The sequence below is a fragment of the Schistocerca serialis genome, chromosome 9 (genome assembly GCF_023864345.2).
Source record: "Schistocerca serialis cubense isolate TAMUIC-IGC-003099 chromosome 9, iqSchSeri2.2, whole genome shotgun sequence".
Lineage (NCBI taxonomy): Eukaryota > Metazoa > Arthropoda > Insecta > Orthoptera > Acrididae > Schistocerca > Schistocerca serialis.
The window spans coordinates 15,162,053-15,177,056 of NC_064646.1; the positions used below are offsets into that span (position 1 = coordinate 15,162,053).

At 37.8% G+C, this 15,004-nt stretch overlaps 1 protein-coding gene across 5 annotated transcripts in view; it reads left to right on the forward strand.

The window, feature by feature from the left end:
- The window catches only part of LOC126419295 (2-oxoglutarate dehydrogenase complex component E1-like), a 135,005-nt gene that overhangs the window by 87,541 nt on the left and 32,460 nt on the right, over positions 1 to 15,004 (forward strand). For all 5 annotated transcript variants that reach the window (XM_050086464.1, XM_050086463.1, XM_050086467.1 and 2 more), the window contains 2 exons: positions 4,241 to 4,388; positions 4,481 to 4,635. In XM_050086464.1, the coding sequence (XP_049942421.1) occupies positions 4,241 to 4,388; positions 4,481 to 4,635 (303 nt within the window). The remainder of the gene's footprint in view (positions 1 to 4,240; positions 4,389 to 4,480; positions 4,636 to 15,004) is intronic.

The window sequence follows — 15,004 nt, forward strand, 5'->3', positions numbered from 1 at the left end:
TTCTATTAGTTTTTTGTAGATTCTCCTCTCTTCTGCGTACAGTTTGTATGTTTCCTCGTCATGCTGGTTTCTTAGTCTGTGGAGCATTCTTAGAACAGTATTCCTTTTGCTGTAGCATTCAGCATCGAACCATCTTTTTTCTGTCCTTGTTTTTGGGTTTGTTTGTATCACTGAATTTTTTAGGAGGTCTTCTATTTGGTCTATTTCTTTTTCAAGGTCTCCTTCCTCTATTAAAGTTTCTATTTGTGTTATTTGTTCTTGCTGGTTTGTTAATTTTTGTATGTCTATTTTTCTTTGTGTGATTTGGTGAGTCTTTCTTGCTGGCGGTGACGTGACGTTATTTATTTTCATCTTCATTGGAATGTGCTTTGCTATAGGAGTAATGGAGTCATGCCATATTGGTTGAATACTTCCTTTTATTTCTCCTCTTGTTAATGCAATATCAATGATGCTTTTCCCATTGTGGCATATGTATGTAGGTATCTGTCTATCATTCAGTAGGGTGAAACCATCTTCTTCTAGGATTTCAGTAACTAGTTTTGTTTTACAGTTCTCCGTGTCTATTCTGCAGTTGAGATCGCTTGCAATAATGTTGGGTTTGCTGTCACATTGTTTGATAAGTGTGACTATTTCATCAATTATTTCTACAGCATTTGTGTGCAGTTTAAAATAGGCTGCAATTATATTTATGTTTGCTGCTTCTGGTAGCATACATTTTCTTGTTTTATGATTTTTTTTTGGTGGGCGTCAAAGAGGGTTTGAGTAGGATAGATATTCCTCCCGTGGGTCATCCTCTTTCTCCCTTCTGTGCCATTAGGTGATAATTGTAGAAATCTTTATGTTGCCAGTTGTCTATCAGGAAGGTTTCTGTTAGAATTGAAAGATCAGAGTTTTGCAGAATGTCTGTTGGTGTTAGATTAAGAGCACTTTTTATTCCCTCCGTATTCCACAAGACTGCTTTTATTTCTTGCTCTTCTGGTTTTCATCTTAGTTTAGCTGAACTCTGCTCCCTCTTCCATTGATCATCTTGGGAAACGAAATCAACGTACTTTTATGTTTTCTGGCCAGAATTCTGGTTCTTGTGTGATTTGTAGCTTTTCAAATGGAATGCCTACTTTGAAAGCTTTTTTGTCGCCCAGTGTGCGCAGTTCTTCACATTCTAGTTGTCCCAGTATTTCGTTCTTGTTAAGGTATTTCACTACTGTATCAGTTGTGGAGGTTCCCTTTAAGTTAACGATATATAGCCACGCTGTTGTTTCTGCTGCTTGCATTTCTTTGTCTTTTTTTTGTACCCATTATGGTTTTATTTTTACTCTGGTATCTTCTGTACCGTCTCCTTCCCACCACAGTACTCCAAGTTGGTTCCTCTAGTTCATTAACCTGATTTCAGGTTTTATTATGTTGCTCATGTGCATTGATTTGGACTTTTAGCTGATTTTGTTGCTGGAGCAAAGGATTTATGTATATTGTTGTTCCCCTTGGTTTAACTTTGTTGTTGTATTTAGTTTGTATGTTGTTTCAATCAGTTTTGGTTTTCTCTGGGTCTAGGTGACTTTCCTTTTCTAGTGTTTTATTTGCTCCTGTATTAATATCCCTAGTTGGTTTTTTAGGAAATCAGTTATCTCCTCCACTTTATGCCTCAGTTCTCCCCTTCCCCCCGAGAGCTAAACACTCCAATGTCTCCGTTGAAGTTCTTCTCAGATCTTGTAGGTGTGTCTTCCGTCTGCCTCTGTGCGCTATGTGCTGTTTCCTGCGTTTTGCTAATAGATTCACTAAGTGCCCAGCAGTCCACTATGTGCTGTTTCCTGTGTTTCTCTGATAGATGTCGCTAGTTGTTCGGCAGTGCAGCTGTCTTCTCCCTCGCTCGTCTCCTCTTGTTGGATGTTCCTAACCTCTCTCCTAGGATTCCTATTCTCCTCCTCCTCTGCTTTTGTTTCATTTTTCAAAGATTCTAAGCATTTTCTTATTTCACTCACTGCCTCTAGTAATTTGTTCTTCATTTCCTTCTTCATATATGCTCCTCCTTGTGCCACTTTTCCGATCTTCAGAAGAGCATTCTCAATATGTTGCAGTGCACTGTCCGCAATCTTCATTCCAAATCCACGCAAGTGGACTTAAAGATGGTCCGAAGCCACAGGCAGTTTTTGTGGGTATCTGTAATGGATCAGGCCTGCTGATTTGAAGCCCATCATTTCCCACTAATGTGCAGGACCTGCCCATCGGATCTAGCCTCACTGATCTACTTGCAGGGTCTGTTTGTGTGAGGTGTAATGCTGCGGATTTTCATGGTTTTTCCATGGACACAGGACTGCGGTGCTCCTCGGCAGGCTAGAGGCCACGGGTGATGGGTTTCAGGAATCCCGATCGTCTCACCACAAGTACTGTGTACATTGTGGTCTTTTGTAGACATTTTATGTACTCTCGTACATTTTCACACTTTCAAGGTAGTTTATATATTCGAATCAATCAATGGAAAATCGAGGATGGAATGTAACAATATTAGAGAAGGAAAGTTGCTATGGAGATGCTGAGCCACTATAGGCACAACAAAAAGATTAACACAGTTATAGCTTAAGGCCTTTGTCAACAGTAGACACACACACACACACTCTCTCTCTCTCACACACACACACACACACACACACACACACACACACACAATTCACAAACATGTGTACAGTCTCAGGCAACTGAAAGTGTGGCTTCAGTTGCCTGAGACTTCAGGTGTGTGTGTGTGTGTGTGTGTGTGTGTGTGTGTGTGTGTATTGTTGATAAAGGCCTTATTGGCCGAAAGCTGTAATTGTGTGGATCTTTTTGTTGTGCCTATCGTGACTCGGCATCTTCGCTATATGGTGAGTAGCAACTTTCCTACTCTAATATTGTTATATATTGGAAAGTGTTTATGATAAGAAGAAGAAAATTGTGGCAGTGGCTGACAGTTTGTACACTATGTACTCATGTATTCCTTGATAGAAAAATCACACAATACTTGTAAAATAATAGACATAACACAGTGAGTGATAACAGACAATAACGAATGTAGTAGAACCGACATTTTATTGGCCTATAGTGTTCGTTTTCCCAACTCTTCCCAGCCTTATACACTTCTTTCAATAGGCCTACTTCTTACTGAGGTTATTTCTGAAATCAATGAAGGCATTTTAAATCTGTCTTGTGACTCCAAGGAAATGCATATTTTTGTCACCAAATGTGTTACATTTTATTGAAATAAAATAACATCAGTGGTCTTAATGAAACAATAGACCATTGGGCTTGCTTTCTCCATCTAAAAACAGTTCATTACAAAAGATGTTGGTGTTAGTACTTAAGATTTTTGCTCACATGGGTAGAAATAAAGAAGTCCTTACATTTTTTGTCATCTTATGTCTCTACTTAACCTTGAGATCTCAAAATTTGTCAGGGAAGAATGCTACAACATGTCTGGAAATCGGGGGAAATATCAGGGAATTTCACTTGGGGAAACTTGGGACAACCCTGTATACAGCAATGCTCCCAGATCCAAAAGGAGGTCCTCCTCCATATTCTCCTCCATATGATGGTCCTTCAGGTCTCTTTGTGGTTTTCTGTCATCCACTGCTCTGCTCACTCAATAAGTTTTGCATCTACTTTTGTGCAGAAGTTGTAATAGGCTGGTCTGAACTGAAGTTCGAGTACTTTCGCAATTTCCATAATGCTTGTTAGGCAGTCATTGAAGTTACACTTTGACAATTTTTTTCCCTGTGTGAATGCTTTTCAGGCACCCTTGTTTACAAATTGCATTGTAACTCGATAATGGAGTTTCAGGCAAACTTGGGGTGAACACTACAGTAAAACGGATGTCCAAGAGAAAAATTTTTTAAGACAAAAAAGAAAAATCAATGTTTTGAAATTTTCAAGAGGACTGCCCTTTTAAGCACTTCTATGTGTTTCAAGACAAATTATTGTTGTTCCTTTTATCCAGTTCATTTTCCTTAAGATAGCACGGTCAATTACATATGTATACTCACTTTTCCCTTAAGATAACATAGTCAGTTACTTATATATACTCACTTTTCTCTTTGAGTCTTGAGTCATAGAGATTAGTGAGTGTTAGTGTTTGTATTAGGTAACTTTTTGCTTACCTGAGTTCTCAAATCACTGTTTCTCTCTGCTGCTTGATATCCAAACATAAAATGAAGTAGCATAGTTTGCAGCTAATTTGGTGGTGTTTAATTAGTCAACCTATTTAATTTGCAATCAGGGTCATCCCAGAGGATGGAGCCCCAAGCCAAAATCCAGGAGGTGTGAAGAAATTAGTTTTCTGCACAGGCAAGGTGTTCTATGACTTAAGGAAAGCCCGTGAAGAGAAAAAATTGAGCAGTGATGTAGCCATTACAAGGATTGAGCAGGTATTTTTAATATATTAATATTGCTAATAACAAAACATTATTCCAGATAGCTCAGTAGAGAACTAAAATATTCTTTTGTGCTGTAATTGCAGATCTCCCCTTTCCCGTATGACTTGGTGAAGAAGGAGTGTGCAAAGTATCCAAATGCCCTTCTATGCTGGGCACAAGAGGAACACAAAAATCAAGGTTCATGGACATACGTTCAACCACGATTCCACACGGCAATAAATGGAACCAGGGATATTGTGTAAGTGAATTACCTCACATGGTGTTCTCATTGCATTGTGATTTTTTTTTTTTCTTTTACCCTTCAATTGACATGAATAAGCCAGAAAAACTAGATCAGCAGACTGGATACTAGTTGGTTTGATAAGAACACGTGATAAGTTTTGAAAAAGTGCTGTTTCTTTTTAAGGATAAAGGAAACAGGTGTGACAGAAAATAAATTGTCTCAGGGTCCTAAGTGTAGGTATATTCGAGAAACATGAGATGTACTGTGAAATATAAAATGGAGAGCGGGACATAATTAGAAATGTTTTCACCTACTTGGGTACAATAATTTGTTTTCCCACTGAGGTAAGCATTTTCTTTGCGTGTGGTATGGGCTGTGTCTGCAGTCTCTGATACAGTGACTTTAGAGAATGGACAAAAAGAAACAGGATTCCTTATATTCTAAAGAATAGCTTGCTGTTGTGTATTAGTGCACAACTATTTTTTATCTGTGCTGTCAAATGATAAGTGAACCAATCTAAAACTGGCTCATAGCATATAGTTTGTCTTAAATTCAAAAAGGCTTATGTTATGTAGTTTCATGCTAGCACCAGAACCAGGCTTGGTCTTATGGTATATGAAACACCATGTCCAGCTGAATAACAAGTTGAAATGGACTCGCTATGGATACACTGAGGTGACAGAAGTAATGGGATACCTCCCTAATAACATGTTGGGCCTCCTTTTGTCCAGCATAATACAGCAACTTGGCATGGCATGGACTCAACAAGTCATTGCAAGTTGTAACATTCGCTTGCTTTAGTTCTTCGTTGATAGTCCTTGATGTCAACGTACTGCATTGCTATACTGGATGAAAAAATGGGGCGGGGGGGATGGAAATTCAACACTGACTACTGTAAATGCTGTAACCAACAGTTGCACACAGTTGCGTTCCACGGGGCCTTTACTTTTACTGTTCACAACCCCTCCAATACTACGCTGTTATATGGCCAGTTCACTGTTGGTAAATTTTGATAAGCTTCATTAATAGCTTGTAGGCAAACATCAGCATATTGCTACAATAGTTTGTTGTTGAACATTTGTAGCAGTAAATACGTAACCACACGGTTCACAGTTCTTGCAGAATAATAGTGAATGTGTGACGCTATTTTTCAAATAAATTGAATGGACGCTGTCCATTGTTTTAACACATGGCCTATTTGTGTTACACTAATTCCATCGTTTAAAGCATTATTGTTACTCTAACTGATACAGACTTCCCGTCTGAAAATCAGCTGTGGACTGACTGCCTTGGGACCAAAAATTGGGCCTCTGTATATCCTCGTGATAATAGGTACTGAAAAAATACATTGTTATTGTTTGACAGAAATTACAATTAAAACATAACTCATTCCATTAAATGAATACATCAAAAATTCCTTATTTATAACAGTTTCTTCTACCACAAAGGTTAGGCAGAATTAATTGTTTAAATAATGAAATTAACATATATAGTTACGCAAACAGTGCTTTTGACAAATCTGGTAATTATTTTGGAATTAAATAAGGACTGGCTTTGCTAACATAGTTTTCGAATAGAACCAAATAAATACTTAAAAGCATCCTGGCAGTTCTTCTTCCAAATGTTTATTACAGAATTGATATTTTTTTAAAAGTCAACAATAGAATCTAAGTCATGAATCAATTACGGATTTCACCCTATAACAAAAAATATTAAATGGGAATAGTCCAAATAAATTAGGAAATTAATTACATACACAAAACTAAGCACAAAATTAGATCTGGTGCTACATTTCATAAGACTGAGGGCCAACCTTTCTCTTTTATGAAAATGCAGATTTTACTCGTGTATGTTAATGGTAATTAGGCAAAATTGAAAATAAAATGAATTTAAGGAGGCACCTGGCAAAACAAGAGTGGAAGTAAAAGGATTCCAGCTTGCTTAGTCATAAAGTCCTGTGCAGAAATATTGAGTCGTGCGGCCTCTATAGCTGCCCGAATTGCGAAAGTCTTGCTGGTGCAGGACTTTGTGTACGAACTGACCTCTTGATTATGTCTCATAAATGTTTGATGAGATTCGTGTCAGGTGATCTGCTTGGCCAAATCATTTGCTCTAATTGTCCAGATCAGTTGTGGCTCAGTGACACATTATTATTGTTTACCAACATGAATTTCGTGAATGGCTGCAAATGGTCTCAAAGAAGCCAAGCATAACCATTTTCATTCAGTGGCTAATTCAGTAGGGCCAGAAGACCCAGTCTACTCCATGTAAACACAGTTCACCATTATGGAGCCACCACCAGCTTGCACAGTACATTGTTGACAACTTGGGTCCATGGCTTCATGGGGTCTGCACCTTACTCAAACCCTACCATCAGCTCTTACCAACTGAAATCGGGACTCATCTGACCAGGCTATGGTTTTCCAGTTATCTGGGGTCCAACTGATATGGTCACAAGCCTAGAGACATTCTAGAGGCAAAGTAGTGCTATTAGCAAAGGCACTTGTGTCTGTCATTTGCTGCCATAGCCAATTAATGCCAGGTTTTGCCCATCTGGATAGGGACTTTCGTCGTGTCCCACATTGATTTCTGTGGTTATTTCACACAGTGTTGATTGCCTGTCAGCACTGAGAACTCTACCAAATGCTGCTGCTCTTGGTCGTTAAGTGAAGGCTTTGAGTTGTCCATGGTGAGAGATGATGCCTGGAATTTTGTATTCTCGGCACACTCTGGATAGTGTGGATCTCGAAATTTGAATTCCCTAATAATTTCCAAAATGGAATGTCCCATGTGTCTTGCTCCAACCACCATTCCACATTCAAAGTCGGTTCATTCCCGTCATGCAGCTATAGTTACGCCAGAAACATTTTTGCATGAATCACCAGAGTACAAATAATAGCTCCACTAATGCACTGCCCTTTCATACCATGTGTACGCAATACTACTGCCATCTGTATATGTGCATACCACTAACCCGTGACTTATGTCACCTCAGTGTAAAGTAATCAAGAAATTTGGTTGGCATGTATTGCTCTCATATCTATGTTGCTAAACTGTTAACCTGGTTCATGGCAATCAGTCCCTGTTGCAGGTTGCTTATTTGGTGGGTTCCAAGGTCATGAAAATTTTGATTTTCGATCTATACTAATAATAAAATTGTAAAACCATTATCTCTGTTGGTACAGGCTAGTCTCCAAATATATGTTACGAATTTTTGTGAGGTTTCCACAGGTAACTTGAGTGAAGCTTGAGGCAACATAAAGGCTATATCTCATCAGAATCGGGACAAGCAAACAACTGTACCATAATTTAAAGTTTTACCTAAAATCATCTTCTCATCCTAGTAGTTAGCATGTTTAATCATCATGGTGTAGTACACCAAGAAACCAATAGATGGTGATGTCAGTTTCACAGCACACCTGTGATCCAATAGATGGTGCTGTTAGTTTTTTAATTTATGACAGATGTATTTTTAGAAGTTTGTCAGTGACAGAACTAAGCACTGCAGCCTTATTTTTGTAAATACAAACTAACAGCAAATTTTAGCTGGCTTTGATATACAGGTTTACTGATTTCATGTTGTGTATTAAAAACTTAACAGCATTGCTATGCTTCTTTCAGTAGATTTTATTTTTATTTGACTTGTTTCCTTGGAAAGGGTTTTTTTTTTCTTGGGGCAGAAGTATTCACACACCACAATCTAAAATTGAGTTTAAATAGCTGGAATACATGGATTTATTGTTTTTGCTTCATTTATTAAAAACTGAACACCATTGATCTGCTCCTTTCAAAAGGTTTTATTTATGTTCTTTGCTGGGAAATATGGATTTGTTAACTTTGCTTTGTGATTTGGGTCCATACTCATTGCATTTTATTTTGTTTATGAATATGCCTAGAAAATGATAGTCTTTCTGAATACACCAGAGCTGTTAAGACTGAGGACTGTGCGCTCTCTAGAACCTTGTGAAGATCTTGAGGCAAGACGTTGGGCTTTTAACTCGCCCTTTGCAAATGCATTCGGAAAGCAAGACATGATGCAGCTCTGATAGAGAGCATCGTGCATTATGTTGCTCCTCAGTACCCTTCACTCACAGAGGGTTAAAGTTACTTCTCCCGAACATTACATCATACAAGTGGAAATTTATGGGAAGAGGCGCAGCTGAGTGAGTTTTTATACACCGAGTCCCACTTCTTCCTACAATTTACCATTTTGCTTTAAACGTTGGCAAGTCCCAGTGAGGTTACATTCTCCCATGATCGTAAAGGCCAGATGCTGCGTGTTGCAGAAGTGGTCCTTAACATAAGTTGCTTTTCGTGTGGCCAGCTCTGCGTAGCTTTTTGCCATGGTAATGAACCAAACAAGCTCTTCAGTCATGTCCCCAATCACACTACTTCATACATTGTAAGGGGAAAAAAAAGCTTTATAAGTTAAAAATGAATTCCCCATGTACGAAGTCTTGGGCTCAGCCATAAATAAATACCCGGGCAATGCCAGGTTTCTCAGCTAGTGTTTCATATAATTATTGACCAAATTTGAAATGCTGTTATACTGTACTCATTAAGAGCGACAATCTAAGGTTGAAGGTTTAACACAGTAAGACAGATATTACAATTATAAACTTTGTGTATGTCTTGAGGCAACTCGGTCTGTATTCATCCAGTATTAACGAATGAGAGCGCTTAGTGACTTGCAACAAACTTAAAATTTAATTTGAAAATTTTTCTCACTGGCATCCCCATAAAATGATGAAAGGAAAAAAGTATATTGCTTACTACAATTTTGCTCTTCATGCAATAAAACTTCAGTAACTTTATAAAAGACATCATATTTACGCCAGTGACTGTAACGCTTTCTTTATTTCACGATTGCAATTTCGGCCTTAGGCCATTATCAAGTGCAGCTGAAAAATATAAAGCTTATAAATTATTTAACAAAATCGTGTATCTTGATATTCGGCCAATTATACAGAATGAAAAATGTAATTGCATAAGCATGTTACTTACATTTTTGTCGCTTTACGCCGTGTCAACTTAAAGTGAGCTGACACATTTATATGTCATTGTCATTACTATTAAATACATTTGTCATGCTGTTACATATTGCGAGCACACACATCCATATGTCATAAAACAACATAGTCTGTAGACACTCATGTTCGTTAGCCTATCACTAGTCACTTATGCACTAAACTACAGCGGCAGATTACTGTTTACATGCTACTGGTAGCCGTTTTGGCACGTAAACGGATTTCAGATGTTTTGCTTTGTGTGGAGCGCCATTGCTGTCCAGCGACTTTACTAGGAAGCATAGTGTGCGCCCTAGTTGTACCAATATAATATTTTACGTAACTTATTTTTAATACATTGTACTTAAAATACATGGATATTGATTACCATTTTCCTTGTATAAAGGATATACATACTTATTCATCATTTTACATACATAGAGGATGTACATTATTATATATACTTGTAGGTATTCTTTTGTTGCCCACTCTTACTGTTAAATATGTATAGTTATTTATTTCGTCATGGTTTATTGTATTAACTTAGCATAACCAAAATCACTGAGGCAGTCACATGTCACACACAACCTCATTCGCTTTCCAAATCAGCAACACACTCTCATAGAACAAGCCTCATTCAATTAGAACACAGCTGGTGTGACATTTTGTCAACGTTACATAAATTATAAGCACACAAATTGATCGTTACATAGCATACTAAAATGATATGACAATGTAATGTGTATTTCTGTGTCAGTTGTGTAGAATAGCGTTAATATCAACGAAAAATACAAAATTTTTAATCGTGAAATATTGTACAATTTCGTTTTGGCGAGATCACACAACTTTACTGTATGATTAAATGATGATGGCATCCTCTAGGGTAAAATATTCCGGAGGTAAAATAGTCCCCCATTCGGATCTCCAGATGGGGACTACTCAAGGACGTCGTTATCAGGAGAAAGAAAACTGGCGTTCTACGGATCGGAGTGTGGAATGTCAGAGCCCTTAATCGGGCAGGTAGGTTAGAAAATTTAAAAAGGGAAATGGATAGGTTAAAGTTAGATATAGTGGGAATTAGTGAAGTTCGGTGGCAGGAGGAACAAGACTTTTGGTCAGGTGAATATAGGGTTATAAATACAAAATCAAATAGGGGTAATGCAGGAGTAGGTTTAATAATGAATAAAAAAAATAGGAGTGTGGGTAAGCTACTACAAACAGCATAGTGAATGCATTTTTGTGGCCAAGATAGACACAAAGCCCATGCCTACTACAGTAGTACAAGTTTATATGCCAACTAGCTCTGCAGATCACGAAGAAATTGAAGAAAGGTATGAAGAGAGAAAAGAAATTATTCAGATAGTGAAGGGAGACGAAAATTTAATAGTCATGGGGGACTGGAATTCGAGAGTAGGAAAAGGGAGAGAAGGAAACATAGTAGGTAAATATGGATTGGGGGTAAGAAATGAAACAGGGAGCTGTCTGGTAGAATTTTGCACAGAGCACAACTTAATCATAGCTAACACTTGGTTCAAGAATCATAAAAGGAGGTTGTATACATGGAAGAAGCCTGGAGATAATGACAGATTTCAGATATATTATATAATGGTAAGACAGAGATTTAGGAACCAGGTTTTAAATTGAAAGACATTTCCAGGGGCAGATATGGACTCTGACCACTCGGTTATGAACTGTAGATTAAAACTGAAGAAACTACAAAAAGGTGGGCATTTAAGGAGATGGGACTTGGATAAACTGACTAAACCAGAGGTCGTACAGAGTTCCAGGGAGAGTATAAGGGAAAAATTGACAGGAATGGATGAAAGAAATACAGTAGAAGAAGAATGGGTAGCTCTGAGGGATGGAGTAGTGAAGGCAGCAGAGGATCAAGTAGGTAAATTGACGAGAGCTAGTAGAAATCCTTGGGTAACAGAAGAAATTCTGAATTTAATTGATGAAAGGAGAAAATATAAAAATGCAGTAAATGAAGCAGGCAAAAAGGAATACAAACGTCTCAAAAATGAGATCGAGAGGAAGTGCAAAATGGTTAAACAGGGATGGCTAGAGGACAAATGTAAGGATTTAGAGGCTTATCTCTCTAGGGGTAAGATAGATACTGCCTACAGGAAAATTAAAGAGACCTTTGGAGAAAGGAGAACCACTTGTATGAATATCAAGAGCTCAGATAGAAACCCAGTTCTAAGCAAAGAAGGGAAAGCAGAAAGGTGGAAGGAGTATATAGAGGGTCTATACAAGGGCGATATACTTGAGGACAATATTATGGAAATGGAAGAGGATGTAGATGAAGATGAAATGGGAGATCTGATACTGCGTGAAGAGTTTGACAGAGCACTGAAAGACCTGAGTCGAAACAAGGCCCCCGGAGTAGACAACATTCCATTAGAACTACTGACTGCCTTGGGAGAGCCAGTCCTGACAAAACTCTACCATCTGGTGAGCAAGATGTACAAGACAGGCGAAATACCCTCAGACTTCAAGAAGAATGTAATAACTCCAATCCCAAAGAAAGCAGGTGTTGACAGATGTGAAAATTACCGAACTATCAGTTTAATAAGTCACAGTTGTAAAATACTAACACGAATTATTTACAGACGAATGAAAAAACTGGTAGAAGCGGACCTTGGGGAAGATCAGTTTGGATTCCGTAGAAATATTGGAACATGTGAGGCAATACTGACGTTACGACTCACCTTAGAAGAAAGATTAAGGAAAGGCAAACCTACGTTCCTGGCATTTGTAGACTTAGAGAAAGCTTTTGACAATGTTGACTGGAATACTCTCTTTCAAATTTAGAAGGTGGCAGTAGTGAAATACAGGGAGCGAAAGGCTATTTACAATTTGTACAGAAACCAGATGGCAGTTATAAGAGTCGAGGGGCATGAAAGGGAAGCAGTGGTAGGGAAAGGAGTGAGACAGGGTTGTAGCCTCTCCCCGATGTTATTCAATCTGTATATTGAGCAAACAGTAAAGGAAACAAAAGAAAAATTCGGGGTAGGTATTAAAATCCATCGAGAAGAAATAAAAACTTCGAGGTTTGCCGATGACATTGTAATTCTGTCAGAGACAGCAAAGGACTTGGAAGAGCAGTTGAACGGAATGGACAGTGTCTTGAAAGGAGGATATAAGATGAACATCAACAAAAGCAAAACGAGGATAATGGAATGTAGTTGAATTAAATCGGGTGATGCTGAGGGAATTAGATTAAGAAATGAGACACTTAAAGGAGTAAAGGAGTTTTGCTATTTGGGGAGCAAAAGAACTGATGATGGTTGAAGTAGAGAGGATATAAAATGTAGACTGGTAGTTGCAAGGAAAGCATTTCTGAAAAAGAGGAATTTGTTAACATCGAGTATAAATTTGTCAGGAAGTCATTTCTGAAAGTATTTGTATGGAGTGTAGCCATGTATGGAAGTGAAACATGGACGATAAATAGTTTGGACAAGAAGAGAATAGAAGGTTTCGAAATGTGGTGCTAGAAAAGAATGCTGAAGATTAGATGGGTAGATCACATAACTAATGAGGAGGTATTGAATAGAATTGGGGAGAAGAGGAGTTTGTGGCACAACTTGACAAGGAGGAGAGATCGATTGGTAGGACATGTTCTGAGGCATCAAGCGATCACCAATTTAGTATTGGAGGGCAGCATGGAGGGTAAAAATCGTAAAGGGAGACCAAGAGATGAATACACTAAGCAGATTCAGAAGGATTTAGGTTGCAGTAGGTACTGGGAGATGAAGAAGCTTGCACAGGATAGAGTAGCATGGAGAGCTGCATCAAACCAGTCTCAGGACTGAAGACAACAAATTGATAAATACTGGATTTAATAGATTAATCTGCGCCTATGTCTAAGCTACTATTTGTGTATGCATTGTAAGATTGAGTAAAAATTATCTAGGTATTGTTTGTTCCTCAAGTCAGTTTGGTCCTTTAAAAGGTGTTTTAATTGAATGAGGCTGGTTCTATGGGAGTGTGTTGCTGATTTGGAACGTTTATGAGGTTGTGTGTGACATGTGACCGCCTCTGTGACTTTGGTTATGCTACGTTAATACAATAAACCATGGAGAAATAAATAACCTGTACAAATTTAACAGAAAGAGTGGGCAACAAAAGAATACCTACAAGTATATATAATGGTGTATATGCTTTATGTATGTAAAACGATGAATAATGATGTATATCCTTTATATAAGTAAAACGGTGATCAATATCCATGTAATTTATGTACTATGTATTAAAAATAGGTTACGTAAAATATTATAGTGGTACAACGAGGGCACACACCATGTTTCCTAGTAATGTCGCTGGACGGCAATGGCGCTCCACACAGAGCAAAACAATATCTGTAATCCGTTTATGTGCCCAAACTGCTACCAGTAGCATGTAAACAGTAATCTGCCGCTGAAGTTTAGTGCATAAGTGCCTAGTGATGGGCTAACGAACATGAGTGTCTACAGACTATGTTGTTTTATGACATATGGATATGTGTGCTCGCAATATGTAGCAGCGTCACGAATGTAATTAATAGTAATGACGACAACATATAAATGTGTCAGCTCATTTTAAGTTGACACGGTGTAAAGCCACAAAAATGTAACATGCTTACACAATTAAATTTTTCATTCTGTGTAATCGGCCGAATATCAAGATATACAAAGATTTTGTTAAATAATTTATAAACATTCTGTATTTTTCAGCTGTGCTTGATAATGGCCTAAGGCCATAATTGCATTTGTGAAATAAAGAAAGTGTTACAGTCACTGGCGTAAAAATGATGGCTTTTATAAAGTTCTACTTGACTGTGAATCCCAGGTATAAAAAGTTAAACTTTAGTAAGATGCATGGCATTTTAATTTTCTGTACTATGAACTCTATTTGCAATGTATTTTGCAGACAGCATCTACGTATGGCACTGAATGTACCTCAAAATTCTATCATTATACAACACACAGTCCAGGAAGTATGACATCATAAAAACATTGAGATGCAAAAAAACTAGCTTTTGTTTAAAACTGAGCACAACTTCGCCAGACTATATTCAATCCAGTGTTTGATAATGAGAGCACTTAGTGATTTCTGACAAACCTTAAGCATAACTTCAAACCTTTTCTTGCCTACAAGCCGAATGTCAAATATATAACACATTATTTAATCAGAAGTTTGAAGCTGTTTTATGCATGGGAGTACAATTCAAAGGCTCTGGGTTTACTGGTTGTTGACCTAATGAGTAACAGTATTGAATAAAACAGGTAACTGGACATCATACAGAGATCTGTTTATGAATCATAAAATTCTTACTCTCTTTTCTCAGTACATTTACACCTTTTGGCTTTTGATACTTGCAGTAAATATGTTTCACC